We start from the raw sequence: 20,429 nt of genomic DNA, 5'->3' as shown, positions 1-20,429 counted from the left end.
GTTTAGATCTCACATTGCAAAAGAAAAAATTTGAGTACAGTTTCTTTGAAAATATTATTAATAATCAAGGAGCTGGTGCTGCAAGAAGTAGCAAAAATAAGTTTCAGGTTTCTGGAGACTTCCGAATTAGTGGAAATTATGGGGAAATTTGCTACAGCATCCTGCCAGAGGTGAATAAAGAAAGTTCCTTCTCCAACATGTTTCCTGTTGGAGCATCTTCTATCATGGAAAAATTAACTTAACATCTTTGCCAATACAGACTTAATCTCTCCTCTTTGAAGTATCCCTGGTGTGGAGTCCAGTCAATTGGATTTTCACCTGCCATGCTAATTTTTCTTTTGTAAGGGAACAAAATTCCTGCTAACCCTAACAGCAGGTACTACTCTCCAGCATTCAGGCCCCACATATTAGGTTGCTTATGTAATAATGCTGATTTATGAAATGGATTTTTGAGGTATCATTAACAATAATAAACTGTTTATTATGCTTGAGTTTGCAAGTGAGGTGGTACAAGTTGAAAGCACTTATTTTCTCATCTCTTCATTAATATTTACTAAACCATACTTACAGGAGAGAGGTTGTATAAAATGTCCTTATGAAAGGCAAATCTGCTTTGTAAGGAAGTGAAACAGATTTATCAAGTATTAGGTTTTATTCTTTAGTTGATGGGAGTGGGAAGGCATATCCAAGATCATCTTATGCACTCCTCCATTTATACTGATCAATGTGCATAATATTTTCAGTATTTTATTTTTAATGGGAGAAGTATCAATAATTACTTCAAGACAAGTTGCTTCCTTATTTAGTTGTGGTTCTAGAGAGTTTTGTTTCAATAAAAACGATGGAAAGAACTTCACAGTTCCTTTCTGCTATTCTTCCTAGTACTGACAGACATGAAACATGGGATTTCTGGTAATATGCTGCTCTAGTATTGCAGTCTGTATTCTTTTACCCTACTGGAGCTTTGACATAGGAGACTGCCACTACACAGAAACAGTATTTTGGTATTGGGAACCTTCAGTTAAAATTTTAGTCTATGCTTTCCCATGAAAAGAAACTTCCGAGTTTTCAGAGTCTTCCAGTTAGCTTGCAGTGGACATTCTAACACCTAGACAAAAAGACTGGTTGGCTTTTTACTTCTATTTTTCTATGTGTCTGATTTTTTTTAGTTACTTAATAAGAGATAGAATTTCAATGGGCCTGAGTTGTTAGTTGACACAGTGTGAAACTATGGAGGTTGAGACTAAGACTAAAATTCAAATAGAAATTGGATCCTTGTATGTGTACCAAAATACTGTAATGGTCTGTACTGAATGACAACAAATGGCACGTGGGATGTTAAACATTGTGTTTTGGGTTTTGAGCTAGTGGATATTAGACACCAAGAGGAAAATTAATGTGGCAGACAGATTATCTCATATCTACTTATAGCAGGCTTTTTACACCTTCATCTGAATCATCTGGTTTTAGCCAGAGGTACGGGAAGGACAACAAAATGCATGGATATTGGGACATACCCAACAATAGAATTCTTACATCTCTAATCCTTGTGGTAGACTTCCTGTTGAATAGCCTTTTTAAAATTACAGGTAGAATTTGAATAGGCTTATAATTTTTTTAAAAAAGGAATTAATGAGAAAGATCCCAAGAGCTGTGGTAGTTGAGTAGACCAATTTGTAATTATCAAATGCACACTTCCATGAAAAAAATAAAATACTGTAGTGTAGTTAAATTTAAAACTCCAATATGCTATTTCCAGGGGTTTTTAAATGTTGATGCCAAGAAAAAAAAGCACTTCTGATTAAATTTAATTATATTAACAATTTGGATTGTTGATAAATTCTTCAAGCCATGATGCAAACTGAATATCATTTTCTAAGGTTAAAAAATTGTGCAGCGTGTATACTCTGAAAATCACTTTTTTTCACCAAAGCAAAAAATGATTTATAACATATATTGTAATGTATGTTCTTTCTGGCAAAATTATTCTGGCAGCAATAAGAGAAAAGGAGAAAGTGAAGAAACACTTAAGAATAAGATATGAAAACCAATACAGAAAAAATGATTCATTCATCAACTCAGGGTTTTTAAGGTCAGATGAGATTATTGTAATAATGTAGTCTGACCAACTGTATCAAACAGATCATAGACTCTCACATGGTAATTTGTGAATCAAATACACAGCTTCATTTCTCACTGCAGATCATCTTTAGAGTGGCATCTAGTTTTGGTATGTTTGCTTCTGAAGTAAAAATATGCTATGTGACAAGAGACCTTTATGTAAACAGCTGCACTTGACTATTAGCCCAAACATTACTGCCTTATTTCATTTTGTAAAATCTGTCATTTTCCTCTTAGGATAGAAGACCAGCCACTATTCAGACTTTGGACTTTGTTTTGGTTAAATTGAATGAATAAAGATTTCTAAAATGGATACATTTGTTATGGATAGTATTTTTAAGTACAATATTATTTTAAAATATTGGTATTACTGTAAAAGTGTTTATGAATTCTTAAATTATTCTTCTGACTGTTTATATAGTATTTCCAGTTTTCCAGCATCTTGTCTGAAATGAAGTTGCCATAGCTGTGCAGAGGACCACTCTTGATGGATACAGATAGCAGGCCACTTCTACATTGCTGTCTAGAGATGATCTGCTGCTAGGTTTCTGCTCTAGAAGCCCAAGGTTATATGAACTGTGAGTTCTCTTAGGAGTTCAGGATCAGTTGCATGTATGTCAACAGTATCAGTCCCAGTGAATGCAAGCTTTGGAAATTTTAGTGATATATAATAAATCATTATTGGATGTCATTCTGAAGGTATTTGCCCATGATGAACTGGATTCCATTTGAGTGCATGGAGTAAGGAATGCCATTATGCTTCAATCCTGCAAAGAAACTGAACATTGAGTAGCCCTCCAGGGACAGATCTGTGCCTCCCTTCACTGATGCAGAATACAACCAAAGAAGAATGACAGGGTTTGGTATTCACATACAAATCTTTGTGGATCCAAAGATCATGCACTCTTGCACTACTGGAAATCTTACTTTTTCGCTGGTGGCTCATAGATGATCTTTTCAGGTTTACCCATACACATCCTGTTGTCTTTCTCAGCTTCATGTTTTTGAAAATCTCATTCATGAGGAGTCTAAAGTAAAGCTTGATTTTCAAAAAGGAATCAGAACGTTTATTTATCTGACAGCAATAATTGCTCGGGTAATAATTCTGCAATGTGCTGGTTACAGTTAAACAATCTGTTTCAAGTAATAGAGCAGACAATGGACTTTCTCAGAATCTACCTATTATTTGTACATCACTCATAAATGAGAAAGTGAGATGAGTTGACTCTTCTTAGTCATATGTGTTACTGTGTAGTCTATCGTGTATTCCCTTTAATAATTCTGACACCTGAGTAAACTTTATGTGAAAGAAATACACAATCATAATCTGTGATGAAGTATTTTCCTTATCTTTACTCCTTGACTAACCTCAAGAAAAGATTAGAGTGAGGAGTTACTGGAATTAAAATCTTTGATGGTTGGCATTTGTGTTTCAAATATTTGTCATTCTCATATAAGGCTCTATCTTGATTGGATCACTCTCTTCTGCTACGTCAGGAACTGTATCCTGTGTTAAAAATTCAGCTCTCTGATTTGGCAGTGGCTTTGGGTGTAATTAAACCTAGACCATTGTAAAGCTTTTTGTCTTCCAGTATTTTGGATGAAAGATCACTGAAACCTTTTTCTAATGGACAAGATTTTCTTCCTGTAATGTACATATTTTACTACAAGTACTGTCTTTGTTTGATGGTCATAAGGGAAGCTCAAAGGTATAGTGCTGAAGATTATTTTCTAATGAAAATCAAGTAGAAATTTCGCTGTTCTTACTCGATATTTAAGAACTTTGAAACTTTTATTAGGCATTTTTGTGGTGGATATTCAGTGCTTATTTAGCTTTGTGTGCAGTTGTCTTTCCCAGACTGATACCTGAATGAATCTTGTCAAAGATAGGTAGCAAAACCTTTTATTTCTATTTGAAACAGCTTTTACTTTGAAAGTTTTGTGTTTTACTGCAAAGTAAACATAAATTGAGGTCTCACTGGGAGTCCACTTTCTCCCTTTCCAAACATATCAAAGCTCTTATTCTTCATAGAAAGTAACAAATTCTAGAAGACACTGTCCTATTTTTAACTTGATTGTGAGATTGATTACACAGTAATGAAAGAGTGCAGAAGACATGTAGCAGTATTGGAATCTGCTTTCAGAAGGAAAGAAAACAAGAAGAGGACAGGATAGCAGGGAGAGAAACTGTAACCCCACTGTATGTCTTCTTTCATGTGACTGTGTCTGACGTGTCTTCTTCATTCTTCACTGCCCCCCCCCAAGTTTCCATAAGGATGTGAAATCTGGCGTAGGGTAACCATCTGTTTCTCATTTGTTCATAGAGAATTTCAGTTAATTGTTTTTCCCAGTTTATATTGCCTCATAAGGTCAAAAAAGTGTTTTCTCTTTATACAAGTTGAACCTTAATGTGTTAACTATTTACAGGAATTTGACTAGTAGTATGTTTTCATATAGTTTGTAGCTACATTCATTGAACTCAGTACAGCTAGAATAGGTTGTATTATCTCATGTTATACGTCTGAAAATAAATGGTGGGTTACCAATTAGTCCTTATAGGTAGCACTATTTTACATTAAGCATTGCAGGAAGAATGTTGATTCTATGGTGGTTGCTGACAGGGACATTGATGTTGAGTGAAGAAATATGTGGCTATGTGATCTGTACTTCACTCACATGAGTTCTCATGAAATAACTTAGGAACAAGAAATCCCCTTCCCAGTCCTTATTTACTTAATCTGATCTGCTCAGATATCAACTGGATTAAAAATTGACTCCTCTATAATTACTGGTACAATGTCTTCTGTAATACAGTAATCTTTCTCTTTTTTTTCCAGACTACAGGACAGGCCCATGTTTCACACAAGTTAACAACCAGATGTGTCAGGGCCAACTAACTGGAATTGTTTGCACAAAAACCCTTTGTTGTGCAACCATTGGGCGTGCATGGGGTCACCCCTGTGAAATGTGCCCTGCTCAGCCTCAGCCATGCCGTCGTGGCTTCATCCCTAATATTCGCACTGGAGCATGTCAAGGTAAGCCTTCTGGTTTAAATTGTGCATGACTGTTGTTTTGCTGATATGCATTTTGAATAGCTTGCATCTACTTCAAATCACTGCTTTCCTTGTATGTGCTCTGTGCCTTACTTTTGATAAAATTTGGATATGCTTTACTGCTTCCAGATTTTAGATAATATGCATATAGAAAAAAACTCAAGTGCACAGAAAAAAATGAAAACCAATCAAAGAGCCATAAATACTGGTGGAAAAAGGTCAGAATGTCTGTTGAGCGCAGCCATGTGTTGCTGCAGTAGAGCACCAATCAGGCAGCTGGCTTAGGCTGCTGTAGTTATTAACTAATATATACCTCACTCATTCTACTGAAAAATACACTGTTTCTTGCTACTGAGTTTGTTTGTTTTCTTTCTAAAGTGCTTGGGAGTTGTTATATAGGGTTTGATTTTTTTTCTAATTCCATCATTTAGGTAAAGCACGTAGAGAACTTTCTCAATGCTCTGCTTGAATTGTGTACAGGGATAGAAAAATGCATGATTAAGGAAAGATTGCAGTCCTTTATGTTTACATTCGTAAATGTTTGAGTGATGGGAAAGCCTTCTTGTCTTATCTAGTGTCTCCTTCCATGATGACTTGCTACTCCTCCTCTCTATAGTTACTGCAGTCTGCCTATCCTGAAAAATTGGTGTCTGTTCTGCTTTAGCTACTAGGCTAAATTTTAGAACAAAATACATAAGATTACAATACTAGAACTTCCTGAGTAGAATGTACTGCTTTTCTGATATAGGCTGTTGCATGTGGTCAGTTTGCAAGCTATGTTGGCTTAGAACCTTTTTAAAAGCAACAGAAACCAAATGGGTGCTCCATTCAGACTCCACACTGCTATCCCTTGAGGGAATATGGTTCAGAACTACAATAGTCTGTTGATGGGCACACACACTCCACCTTGTTTGACCAAGAGGGCATCTAGGGTGTCTATTTTGCATTAGCATGTCTCAGCTGGAGGAGAGTATCTCTGATGATATTAGTTACTATCTGGAATAAATCAATCAACATCCACTCTGTCACGATTTCAGCCATTGACCCACACTCATTTCTTCCCAAGTAAGTAGTTTCTGCTTTTCTCGGTAATTATGTCCAGTTAAACGATGCAACATGGGGCATCTATTTTCTAATGCAAAATAGAATGATACCTAGAGTGCAGGCAGGTTTCATTTTTCTGCCTGTCAAGCTGGGACAGGCATATTTGTCACTACACAGCCATATCATACCCAGAGACGTCTGAGCCAACATGGAAGTATTCTTTTCCCACTTGAATAAAGCACGATGCATGGTATGAGACCAGATGATATGCTTGTCTTAAGGTGAGTCGACGCATTTAAGCTCTTGGACCTTAAGTAATTCTCTGTGAGGACATTTTGGTTTTCTTTCTAAGTGAGTGAACCAGGAAACATTTTGTATTTGAAAACAAGGAATATGAAATGAGCCACTTTAATGCCTCTAAATTGGAGCAGCCAACATCTCTCAGAGTACTGTTCATGTTTCACCTGGGTCTGTCGTATCACATTCTTGCATTGTATAAGAAACAGATGCATTAAAGTGAGTTAAATTAATCCACTGCTTGGTGGGGTCCAATCCCAGTCCCAAGGACAGGTGATGGTGTCAGTGATCCAGCCATCTATCCCTTCCAGGTAGCTTTCACTGTCATTTAGGCTCAATCACATGAGACCTGAATCTGGAGGTACACAACACATCTGAACACCTCCAATTGTATTAGAAGGAACTGCGATTTTGGAAATATTTTCTAATAATTCTGATGTGTCAATGACTGCCTGAGCCATAAAGGTGTAATGATGAACTCTCATCTGATGTCAGATGGACAATACAGACAGAAAATGGACCATCAATGATGCCCACATCTCTTGCAAAATTTTAAGTTGTAAGACTACCTTACTTTTAAGCCCTCACTAAGTTGAAGCATCTGTCTGTGGGGCTGTGGTAATGGCTGTCAGGAAAAAGAGGCCAAGCCACTTTATATTGACATGGTTCAGTGACACCACTGCAAATGCAACTGGTTACTCACATGCTACCTGCGGAAGCCGTCCACCAGTCCCTTCCAGAATAGAGCTGGTCTTGCCTGCCACTGGGAGTAAATGTTATTTGATACCTCTGTCTTACAAGTGTGGTGCTGCATGCTAAACAGATGCACCATAAATGTAAGAAACCTGCATGAACCTATACTGACCTAGTCACCAGGGACAAACCTCTGCACTCCCTCCTATAAGTCAATTAACACCCCCAAGCATTCCTGCTGTGTTGACAACAGGGCCTCAGTGGAACACAAGGACCACACAAGTGAACCAAATTATGCTGTCCTGAGTTGTAAGTTGATCCATGACCTTCCTGTTGAACAGAAAACTGTGTTGATCAAGAAAGGCTGGGTAGTTACCCTTGGTTCCACTGGTGAGGAATTTTTAGGGTCTTAACTGTCAGGTATCTGAATGCTCCAGATATTGTTATGCATGCCTGAAAGGAGGCACGGTTTAAGCCCCTCCGTGGGGTGGGTAAAAAATACTGATTGCCCATCTGCAGGTCTTGGGGTGTTCCTGGGGGACTTGACAGGTTCAGCAGGGGCAGTCCAGGCAGAAAAGCCTTGCAAAGCAGTTGACTATGCACGCCCCTGTGGAAATTTACTTTGGCTAGAGCTGTTACTAGGCAGCTTCGCCAGTTAGGTTTGTGGAGTTGTAGTGCATGTTTTAGGTCAGGAACAAAATCAACTTTAAGTTGGCAACAGCTCTTCATCAGGGAAGTGCAACACCACTCAGGCAGTGGACATACTGAGAGCTTGACTGCCTTGAATGTAGACACATGCACAGGGAGAGATACCCATGGTTGCCGTTAAGGGGGAAGGACAACAAAAAAATTGGGCTCCAGTGGCAATCAAACATCTTACAGAGAATCTATTAGGCCCAGGCCAATAACGACACATAGATCTTCCTTGATGCCCCACTTGAAAAGCTTTGGACACCAAACTGCTGTGCCTGGACACCAGACAGTGTATGGATCCTACTAGTTTTCCGCCAGTGGGACTGTAGCGTACCAAACAGTGTTTAGAGCCTCTCTGATGTCTTCATAAAATGTGTTGGGAGTGGTGGTCTGCACCCTTGCTACACCAATCGACTTCAAAAACAGCTTGGACCATGGCCCCTAAAACTGCTAATGGGTTTCTTATATATTAATTTTACTGAAAAACTAGGTCTAAACCTTCTCTCCACAGCCTGATTCTCAGCTCTTTCTACCTGAGGATTTAACCCAAGGTCCAACAGGACCTTATTTGAGGGTTCTGGCCTCTTTTGTGAGGTTTGTTTGGGTGAAATCTTCATCACACCTTGTCATTCTATAATTTTCTGTTAGTTGGTTTATGAACCATCCCCAGTTGTTTTGCCCATTTTACATTGCATGGGCATTACTAATTAAGATTACTATAAGGCTAGGTTCTAATCTTTGTGTGAGTGGTCCTGATTTGTCAAGGTTTGGGATCAGATACAGTGGTGAATCAGAAGCTTCTGTGTTGTTACTGCATCCCCTTTGATCAACAAACGGTTGTAAGAGCCAACAGCACCCATCTGTTAGCTGTTTCCTGAGCAAAGTGAGCATAAATATACGGTTATTCTTGCACCAGTTTAGGGACACTGACAAATTCCAGCTCCCCAGCCTTCCTCCTGAGCTTCCGGTTGTTTCAAACGGCTCCCATCTCACAAACTCATTTGACCCACTTCATTACAGACTCGTCAAGACCTGGCTAATTACAGAGGGAGTTTACCAAACTCCCTCTGTAATTAGCCAGGTCAGGGTAGGGAAAGGCAGTGGTCTTAACTACATTCCAGGCAGGTTTCCTATTTGTTCCCCCATATATCTCATATTTCATAACAGAGAAAACTCCTCACATGATAACCATCAACATAATTTGCCCAGTCACCTGGCTCCTCAGGGAGATTGTTTCAAATGTCCTCATCCCAGTGCTCAGAATCTCCTACTAGGACCTGCACTTTAAGGGCATCCAGAATCTCACTCCATTCCTGCAAGTTAGCATTGGCCATCTGTACTACTTTGTCTTCTAATCTTTTCTCATTTTCTCTATGTATTTTTAAAGTTAGACCTTGCATTGTCAGCTGCATCTCTTGCCGTTGCACCTTCTCCTTTCAATTCAAGCAAGCATCTCCTTCTACTTGTCTTCCTTTCACTTCATTACATTGGGCATGGTAGCACACACCCAACACAGATGATGCATTTATCTTTTTCATTTTTAACTTTTCCCCATGCCAGGTCTGTGTAGCCTTTCACCTTGGCCCACTCAGACTGGTGGTCTCAAATGCAAGTACTGTTAAACTGAGGCTATGGGGAAGGAATTCCATGCTTACCCAAGTAAACCTCTATCTTGTTACCCTCAGACCCTGCTCGCTGCTGTATTTCACTTTACTGTCAGGTCATCTGCCACTGTCTATCCTTTGAAGGAGTAAGGTTAGAAATCAAAACTACAGAGTGAGGTATGTTAGGATGAGGCACTTAGTAAGTGGATAACAATTGCACCATCCTGTGAGTGGGGACTATTTTGCTTCTATTCCAAAATTTCTCTAAACTACCCAGTAGGTATCACTCAGTTCTCAGGAAAGTATTCAGACTTGGCTTCCCAAGCGAGGGGAGACCACCAGTGTGGACCTGCCCTTTGTTGGGAGTGCTCAGGTCAGACTCTTGGGGAGCCATTCACATGATCTTTCCCATGATGTCTTTTTGGTTTGTTTTCTGATTTCACAGCATGTCTGTATACTGTTCTCTCTGTGTATCTGTATCTTACAGTTTCCACAGTCCATTAAGACACCACCACCAGGGTGCTGCAGGCATTGCATGTATATGTAGATCTCTGACAGAATTAAGATCCTTGTTAGCAAAGCAATGAAGTTGACCAGAATGACCTCTACATTTTTATATAGATGATTCCACGTAGTCCTGGAGAACTTTCCATTTTGATTCTTTAATCACAAAATAAAGCATACAGTAGCATGGTTTGCCTGTGTGTATGTGTGTGTTATCAAGAATTTCTGTTTGGTAAGATGCTGGTCTATGGACTGGATGAGCAGCAGACAGTGAGGTGGACAGAAAGCTGCCTTAATGGCTGGGCCCCGAGTGTGGTGATCAGCAGCGTAAAACCTAGTTGGAGGCTAGTGACTAGCACTATGCCCCAGGCATCATACTGGGCCCAGACCTGTTTAGCATCTTCATTAATGAGCTGGATGATGGGGCAGAGCATACCCTCAGGAAGTTTGTAGATGATGGCAAACTGGGAGGAGTGTCTGATATACCAGAGGGTCATGCTGCTACTGAGAGAGACTTTGACAGTCTGGAGAAATGGGCTGGCAGGGAGCTCATGAACTTCAACAAAAAAAAGCATGAAGTCCTGCACCTGAGGAAGAGCAGCCCCAGCACCACTACTGCTGTGTGATGACAATCTTGAAATTTACATTGCAGAAGAGGACCTGGGAGTCCTGGTGGGCACCAAATTGAACATGGGCCAGCAGTGTGCCTCTGCACTACACAAAGCTAATGGTATCCTGGTCTGTGGAAGAAAGAGTATTGCTAGCAGGTTGAGGGTGATTCCTCCTCTCACCTCGGCACTGGTGAGGCCACGCTTGAGTGTGCTGTGTTGAGTTCTGGTGCCCAGAATAAGAGACTGATGGAGCTACTGGAGGCAATCTAATGAAGTGCCACAAAGTTGATAAGGGGACAGGAACATCTCTCTTCTGAGATAAGACTGAGAGAGCTGGGACTTTTCAGCTTGGAGAAGAAGAAGGTCAAGGGAGGGGTTCTCATCAGTATGTACAAATAGCTCAAGGGAAGTTGCACAGAGGATCAGGCTCCTTCCAAGGAGCGTCCAGTGACTGGACAAGAGGCAATGAGAACAGGAACAGGAAGTAACACAGGAAGATCTTCTTCAAGGAAACATTTTCTTTCTGTAAGGATGACTGAACACTGACATGGGTTGCCCAGAGAGGTTGTGGAGTCTCCATCCTTGGACACATGCAGAAGCCATCTGGACATGGCTGTTGTCAACCTGCTCTTGGTATCCTTGCTGTAGCACAGGGTTTGAACCATTTGAGCTCCAGAGGTCCCTTCCAACCTCAACCAGTCTGATTCTGTGAAAAACATTTTGATTGAGGCAGTTTCTGTTGCTCATGACACTGTAAAAGATTTCAGGAAAGTTACTCTTTCACTGCTTCAAAAGAGGCTAAGTAGTGTCCTTCTTTTCTCATTTTATTTCCCTGTTCTGTCTCTTGCAAGCTTCTCTGCAGCTTCATGTATTGCAGCACTGTTACTAGCGACTCTTTCACCTACACTGCATCACAGTTCAGTGTTTAAAACTGCACAAATCTAATAAAGTTGGTTATCGACTGGATTTCTCATCCGTAAGAGTTCTTCATGAGACTCCACTGTGAACTTAGTTGAAAAATTGAGAAAAAAATCAAGGCATTGTAAGATTTTTTAATTCTTATAAATTAGAACTTGATGAAACGTGTTTTTGATTTTTCCTTCAGTTTGCATTCACACAGTGATATGGTTGACCTAAAACTACAACTGGAGCTATTAGCTCAAATTTTCTTTTACGGGACTCCTCACAGCACTATTAGCATGAGAAGCTTTAAAAGAACTAGTGAAGCAAACCCAATCCAAATTTAAATTGGTTTTGTGTGTGTGGTTGGGGTTTGTTTTTTTCCCCTAACAGTTTCTATTCAGTCATTTCCTGAACAGGACTTGTACCTATTCAGTTATCCCTCTTCCCTCTTGCCGTCTTCAGGCAGGAGGAACTTTAATGTTCCTCTCCACTTTTACCACCATTGCTACACAGCCTTAGGAATAGCATAATGACAGAAATCCTGTGCTGAACATTTTCTCAGTTCTTCCCTGCATTCCTCAACAGTCCATGTCTCAGCTACACTCTTTCCCTTCAGACAGTTAACTTTTTGCACTAGAAAGAGGCAAATAGTCAAATAGCTTTTGAAAATATGAAGGTTCTTCTTCATCCTACTATTACTGACATTGTTAATTATATATAGCTGTTAGAGGAGATCATATCCTCAAAAATCTGTTCTATATTAGGAACACACTATACTGAATATTCAAGGCACTGATGTGGACTGGACAAAAGAAAGCAAGCAGATGAAGTTTCAAATTCACAATGAAGAGTGATAATAATTTTTAGATAATCTAGTGTTTGGAATTAATATGTCTGGTTTACTGACAGTACTAACAGTGTCATCCTACTATCATGAAAAAGAAATATTTAAACAGGGAAAAAAGCTTAATATTATTTCTGTTGTATGTTTGTATTTGTAGCTTTTCAGTAATCTGCAATGCAGAGGGAAAACCAAGAGTTTTCCATTGTACTGACAACCAAAATTACTTCTTAGTTTCACATGCCAAAGCCATTGCAAAGAAACTCTCCATACATATTAGAGACAGAACGCAAGAGAAAATTTGTATTTTCGTGATTGTTATTGCAACCACAGTAAATAAATCTGTGCTCTCCAAAATTTGTGTTAAAATTTAAGAGGATTTATTTTTCCCAAGCTTTTTGATTTTTCAGTTTTTGGAGAAAAAGGGAAGCTGAATTTGGCTGTGAAAGGTACATGCTTAAACCTAGCTATGTAAATCCAATGGACATTTTGCAGGGAAAACACTAAAAAAGCAAAAACCCTTTTTCATCTTGTCACCTGTTACCAAGCCTGTGAACAGATGCAAATATTCTGACTGATCTGTAGCATATTGACACACCATATACAGAACTGTGTCTAAAGAGTTACTCATCTAATTTTCTGTTCATGACAAAAGGTAGTTCATTGTGTTAATGTGGTTGGAGTCAGTGGGTAATTAGTAATGCTAAAACTATGTGGCTTAGTAATGAGTTAATAAAGTATGCTTCACTTCAATTTTTTTGTTTTTTCATTAAAATATCTTACTTCTTAAAATGGCATTTAGGAAGCAATTCATTAAATAAGCCCTTTTAAGAAAAATATTTTTGTCCTTTCTGACTTTTCTCAGTTCCAAACTGTTGATGATAAATTAAAATGAACTTGGGTTTTCATCAAAAAGTTGATACCAGAATAACCCAACAGGCCTGTAGTGGGTATGTATGTTTTTAAGCTAACATGGAAGTTGAATGTCCTTATTCTCTTTACATTTAATTGCAGCTTAAAATGGATATATAAACCCTCACAAATTAAGACTGTTATTAGCACAGAAAAGTGAGATATTGCATGTGATTCAATTATTTTCAGAATCTCGTCTTTAACAGTGATAATGTTTGTCTTTTCTTTCCTGGACATGCATTGCACTGCAATTGGGATCAGCTTTTCAGACCTTATCACAGATTGAAATCTATTTGTACTTTTAAAAGTATAGGATTGGAATCAAAAGAAATGAATGGAATTAATAGATGTTAAAGTTTTGTTCACTTCAAGGTTTCAGTGATACCTTTTCTGTTTTTGGAAAATACTTATTTCGTGCTGCTACCACCTTAAATTTACTGTTACTTGACATCTTTGACATACAAAACTGTGAAAGACACACAGTGGTTATTTGTAACCACTGATCTGCTAATCCAGTTGACTTAATTTTAATAAGAGTTAATAGATGACACAAGACACACATGTACTGTGAGTGGTAAATACATTTTGAGACATGAGGGTCAAAAGATAAAAAACATACTAGTTTTACAAAGAATGCTACTAGGGTGGGAATAAATGATGGAAACCATCTTCTCTCTACATGTTGCTAAGTGGTGTCCAAATTACTTGAAATGCTTCAGAGAGAAAAAGTTTGCTTTCCAGGTAAACTACATTGTACATAGAACTAGTTACTTAGAAAGATTCTATGATATGTATAATGTACTAGTCTACACCCTGTTCTCTCATCTCTTGTATACAAAGAGTTTCAATTTGCTTTAGCACCATTTATTTCATAGAGGCGTCTTTGATCCTTGATATTACCTTAACTGTTCATTTGCACGTACACATTAAGTAATGTCATAGTTTTGTATAAAAAAGCTGAAGAGATACAGGATGTTTTATGCATTAAAAAAATGAGAAGGGTGAACAAAAAACCCAACACAATCTGAACTGTAAATAGCATATAATAAAATGCAACAGAAAGTTACTAAAAAGAAGATGTAAAGTGAAAATAGGAATATATTTTCCATTTCTTTTAATATCAACAGTGCAGCCTAAACAAATCTGTGAAATGCTAGTAGTACCTATTACTTCAGTAAATAAAGTTATGACAGTCATTTGCCATACAGCTTATCCTGGATGAGCAACACCTATTTTCTATTGATGTGAGTAGTGTGACTTCTGTCTAGAAACAATATCCTGCAAGAGTTATCATATCTAGTTAAAGTGGACAAGAGACTAGATTCTATGTACAGGTAGAAATCCTTTCAAAGTAAGAATCAGTGTTTTGTAATGGCCATATATAAGGAGCAGTCTGAGGGCTTGACATACCAAAAGCAAATTGTACAGTTTTGACTTAAGTACATTTCTTAAAAATGTAGAGCTATGTAAATTGTAGGTCAATAAATGTAATACATCTTGAACTTGTGTGAAATCAAATATAACACACATGAAAGTTTAGACCATGTTACTGCTCTTAATAGCCCTATAGTGGTTCTGAAATGGAGATATGTGCTGAGATGTGCTGTGGTTATTTCTAAGCATAATTTCAGAGCTCTCTGTCTATTACCAAAAGCCTTGATGAAATTTTGTATCTTTTGTCAAGTAATCCTTCTTTTTTATCTTTGCAGATGTTGATGAATGCCAGGCTATCCCTGGAGTCTGCCAAGGAGGCAACTGCATTAATACAGTAGGTTCATACGAGTGCAAGTGTCCTGCTGGTCACAAACAGAATGAGGCAACTCAAAAATGTGATGGTAAGTGATGTCAGAGAACATACCTGAAAAGTGGTCAAGCATTAGAGGATTTTAGTAATGAAAGAAAAAGATTGTGTCCAGTCTGAAAAGACAGAGTATCATTGTACTGTGCTCTTTATTTCTTCTTCACATAGCTGTCTGTTTCTACTTTGCTGTTCATATTTTTCATAAGATTTTCAGGTTTTGTCTGAAGCATGGGTTAAGACAGTGTTTATACTGTTTTCAAATTTAGGTCTATCGATAAAGTGCACCTGTCAGCAGCATGTAACTGCAGCAGAGTTATTAGAATTTTACTTGTTTTCTCAAAAATGTCCAAAATATTCTAGTACAAGTGGGTATTTTCAGACTACTGACTGTCATATGAAAAGCAAACGTAGCACTTCTAGTAACAGATGTAAGAAATCACCACTATGTACAATTTGTTCTGAAGAGTCTGAGTAAGTGAAATATATATAGGCAATGTTCTTTTTCAGTTGAAAAATCAAATAGAACATGTTAAGTAAACATAGTTTAAGAAGCATATACTATGTTTATTTAGTAGACATATTGATACAATTAAGAGCAGCAATGCTGTATAATGTGATGTGATAAATTGCTGCGTTTTTGTGTATTTGGAAGACTTCATTGATTTGCGTGAATTTGCCACGACTTCGAAAGGATTCAGAAGTCTTGAACTTCATCCCAACCAAGGTTTACCTTCACATTCAAGTACAGAAATAAGAGGACTGCTTGTTCAATGCTTTGTCTTATGGTTAGGTGGCAATTCACATTTTACTCAGTATTCAGTTACAAATAAAATCATACATGGTTTGTAAACAATTTTGAAGTAAGTCTCAGACTTTTCCTTAGTTTTTACCTACAGTACAGAATTCACAGAAAAAAATAAGTAGTACAATCAGTTTGAAAATCTCATAAGCAAAAATATTACATCTAATGTTGTTGCATGTAATACCACTGAGTAAAAGAAAAGTATCCTAAGTGATTTTTCTTGCATCAGGTCATAGGAATAGCCCTGCTCTGCCAGTGGGGTTGGACTAGTTGATCTTTCAAGGTTCCTTCCAACCCTTAAGATTCTGTGATTCTGTGGTAGGAAGGTGTGGTGGTTTAGAGCCAGCTGGGTACCAGATGCCCACCAGGTCATAATATCGCTCCCCCTCCTAAACTGGACAGGAGAGTGCAAGAGGTTTGTAAGACAATGACAGGGAGCTCACTCAGCAATTAGCGACATGGGCAAAACAGACTCAACTTGGGGAGATAAAATGTTTGATTTATTAATAAACTATAAGAACAGGAAGATGAGAAATAAAACCAATTCTTAGAACACCTTCCCCTACCCCTCTCTACTCGCTCTCCTTCCTTCCCCCCAGCAGCACAGGGAATGGAGGATAGGGGCTGTGGTCAGTTAATTGCAGATGGACTTTGCTGCTGCTGCATCTCAGGGGGAGGCCTCCTCACACTTCCCACTGGTACGGTGTGGAGTCCCTCTCACTGGAGACAGTCCTTCATGAACTTCTCCAACATAGGCCCTTCCCATAGGCTAGAGTCAGTTACAAACTGCTCCAGCATGGGGCCTCCCACTGGGGCAGCTCCTCACACGCTGCCCCAACATGTGTCATCTGCCAGGAGAGCAATCCTTCAGGAACAGACTGCTGCTCCAGCCTGAATCCCTCACAGGATCACAAGTCCTGACAACAAATCTGCTCTGGCATGGGCTTCTCTCTACCCACAGACTCCCAGGTCCTGCCAGGAACTTGCTCCAACACAGGCTTCCCACAGAGTTACAGCCTCCCCACAAAGTTACAGCCTCCTTCAGGCATCCACCCATTCCGACATGGGGTCCTTCATGGGCTGTGAGTGGGTCTCTGCTCCCCTGTGGCCTCCATGGACTGCAGGGGCACAGCTGCCTCACCATGCGCTGCACCACAGGTCACAGGGGAGTCTTTCTTTCAGGGCTTAAGCACCCTCCTCCCCCTCCTTCTCCACTGACTTTGATGTCTGCAGAGATGTTTTCACATTCTCACTCCCTGTTGCTGCTGCTGTTCAACAACTTCTTCCCCTTCTCAAATAAGTTATTCACAGAGACGTTACTTCAGTCACTAATTGGCCGGGCATTGGTCAGCTGTGAATCCATTTTAGAATTGACTGGCATTAGCCTTGTCAGCTATAGGAGAAGCTTCTGGCAGATCTTTGTTTAAAGAAGCCACTCCTGTAGGTCCCTCCACTACCAAAACCTGGCCCAGGCAAAACCACTGCAGAAGGAAACTTGTGATTAGAAGAAAAGGAAGAGGACAGGGTACTTTGTTTTCCCTCCTTTGGGCTTTCACAAGTTGGAAAAAGTGGAAGAGAGTATCTGAGACCATGTATCTCCACTGCCCCTGCTCTTTTTAGAAAAGGACATTGGCCTTATCAGCCTGTAACTTGGCTTCTTTCTCCTCTCCATCTATGTGGAAAGAAGCCCAGAGGATGAAAAATCCCTTTCCATTCATTGTTAACTGCAAGAACCTCAGCTGCTGTTGAAGTTGCTCAGCCATTGTCCTGCTGCTCCTGAACAGTTCTTTTTTATTTCCTTCTTGAGTGGTAGTGCCAAGAGGTGCAGAATGACTATAGAGCAATGTCTGGTACTACTCTCAGGTCAGACATGTTGCTGTACTGATTTGGTTATACAACTTACTCACCAAAGCTGTCTTGTATCCTACCAGTTCAGAGCACAGGCCCAGTGAATTTAACAGGTAACTATAGACACTTTAAATCTGACATATACCTGACATCATTAATTTTTCTATTACCTTAATACTATCATTAGCTTCTAAGCAATGTGCATCTGCAATATTTACAAAACATTTAGGAAAGGAAAAGCATCTACTGTTTGCAATTGTCTTTCCCTAAATAGCTAGTTTTACCATAATTTTATGTTACGTCTGATGTAAGTACAATTACCATGATTTTGAAAAATTCTGGCAATACAGTTTATCTTTAAGTAGAATGCAAGATTAAGTTTACTGAGCATCACAACATAGAGTATACAAAATTCAGAAACATGTTCTTGCAGTTATGCCGTTAAATATAAGCAACTTTTGGGAAAAAAAATCAGGTATTGGATGTTTTTAAAAATGTGACTGTGATGCCTTATTTTAAAGAGTGGATTGTAAAATGTTAGAACTTTAATCACTCATCATTTTGAAGCTGTAACAAAACCAACTGTAACTACTAAACAGAAATGTAGCGTATTTGGTCATGTAGGCAATGTGTAGGTTAGAAATGTGTGTGTTGTTCTTACTCATCTTGGATTTATGTTGTCAGTTTCAAGACAGTTGGAAGGCTTTTATTCAAATTAGTATTCTTTGAATTCCGTCTCTTTCAAGACTCGGTTTGAGACTGTTTAGAACTTTTTATAGTGTTAAATGTAATGATTAGAGAATAACTTTTTGGGTTTTTGATGTATAGTTAACTTATCCGTGTTCATTAAGAGTGGACTTGGATTTTTCATTCTCTCAATTGTAGTGTATTTCTCATTACTGTATGAGACTTGTGCACAGTAGAGCAATAGCGCTTTTGCCCAAGCCAGCTATTGAGGTGTTGGTCCTAAAAAAAAGCATTTCTAATGTGGTAAAATGTCATCAGAGCATTTGGATGTCTGTTAAGATGGACTACTGTGTCAGTTCAGTAAATGAAGTCTCTATTCTGATGATGTCTTTAATCTGCCCACGTCAGTACTCCTGCTTTGCTGCTGTTAACCCTACAAGGAGACCTAACACCTCCTCTTAAGTAAGGATGCAGTTAATATGCATCAAATATATGTTTACACAGAGATTAAAAAATTCAGGTAGTTTTGTATATGTTATGTTGTTTGTATGTGTTATGTATCTATTACATTTCTGCCTGACATCTGCACTCTAGCCTTGATGACAAAAGGTGAGCATATTCAGTGATAAATTTTCTTCGTTCTGAAAACTGACTGGTTTTGCCTACAAGTTCTTTAACCTAAAGCTCTGCTTTAATTTTTAAAAATGTTATTCAGTAGTTCTCCCCGATAGTGTCCACAGGAAAAGGTGAATGCATGGTTAACATATAGCTGCTTGAAAATCTGTGATGCTTATGGGACCATGCATAATGGAAGTAAAATATCACTGCAGTCTGAAATATTTGCTGTTATTTCATAGTTGAGTAATCAGTGGGTTTTAATTTCCTGCTTTGTTGGCAGCCTACTACAGAATCATATGCTCTGGTTTTATTTCTTCTAAACCCCTTCCACTTCTGTCTGTGGCAGAAGTTAGGTCCTAATTAGTCTGTGGTCATAGCTTCGCCACTAGCTTCCCTAGTCATATAATTCCGTATCTACAGTGTCCAGTTTGTAGAATTTTTTTCTGTGAAAAAAAATCATAATGAAACTGTGAAATCATAATGAAAAATCATAATGAAACTCCATTTCTCCATGCTTCAGAAACAAGTTAGTAATGCCAAAATTGTTCCAGCCATAATGCCATGCTTACATTATTCCAAGAGTGGAGAAGAGTATGAAATCTAAGCCATAGTTCTGTTGTTAATAAAGGCTTTGAGAGTTCTCTTAGTGTGAGATTTCTAGGATAAGACTATAGCCAGTCCTTCAAACAACAACACTTTCAGCTAGTGGAACTAGTCATTTGAGTGAAGTTACATCGGTTTTTTTGGGCTGTTGGGAAAGATAAAAAGAATTGGTCTCCTGTGATTCAGAACCTGTGTGCAGACAAATTAATTCATAAAAATTGCATTGTTTTAATAATTTTTTTAAAAAAACATTGTATAGAAGTGATGTAGTATGAAGTATTCTGCTCACTCCTTTCCAGACCAGATATTACTTGCTGGCTACAAAGGACAAAATCCAAGATGGAGTCAGTAACCAGGCAAGACTCCAGTGTTAGAGGCAGAAGCTGTAATCTTTCACAACTATTCAGACATTTTTTATTTAGCAATAATTCCTACTTAAGAAGGAAGGATTTGAGGTCCTGTGCTATATCTTGCCCTTAAATTTCACAATGTATTTTTTGAGTTAGTTTTTTTCCCTTCTGATATTCCTTCTGGAAACAATAGCTTTTGTTGGGATAAGTAGGAATGTTCATGTTGTGCTTTTCATGCCATAATGGATTTTGCTAGAACTGTACTAAGCAAAAAACATTGCTTTGCTAAGCTATGTGCTTGTGTTATGTTCCCATGTTTCTTTTCTGAAAAAAAAAAAAGGGTAAGAGGCAGATAATTGGCTTATCAGATATTTTTTTTGCTTCAGTTTACTGAGACTGACCTTTCAGAAATTAATGGCAATTGTACCTAAAGAGTGTTTAAAG

At 38.5% G+C, this 20,429-nt stretch overlaps 1 protein-coding gene across 1 annotated transcript in view; it reads left to right on the top strand.

The window, feature by feature from the left end:
• FBN2 (fibrillin 2) overlaps positions 1-20,429 on the top strand; it is a 151,749-nt gene that overhangs the window by 22,099 nt on the left and 109,221 nt on the right. The window contains exons 6-7 of the mRNA XM_062016448.1: positions 4,959-5,156; positions 14,986-15,111. Coding sequence (XP_061872432.1) covers positions 4,959-5,156; positions 14,986-15,111 — 324 coding nt within the window. The remainder of the gene's footprint in view (positions 1-4,958; positions 5,157-14,985; positions 15,112-20,429) is intronic.

Source organism: Colius striatus, chromosome 30, assembly GCF_028858725.1.
Source record: "Colius striatus isolate bColStr4 chromosome 30, bColStr4.1.hap1, whole genome shotgun sequence".
NCBI classification, from domain to species: Eukaryota; Metazoa; Chordata; class Aves; order Coliiformes; family Coliidae; genus Colius; species Colius striatus.
Note: the sequence above shows the minus strand (reverse complement) of the source record. Positions and strands in the feature narration are given on the sequence as shown.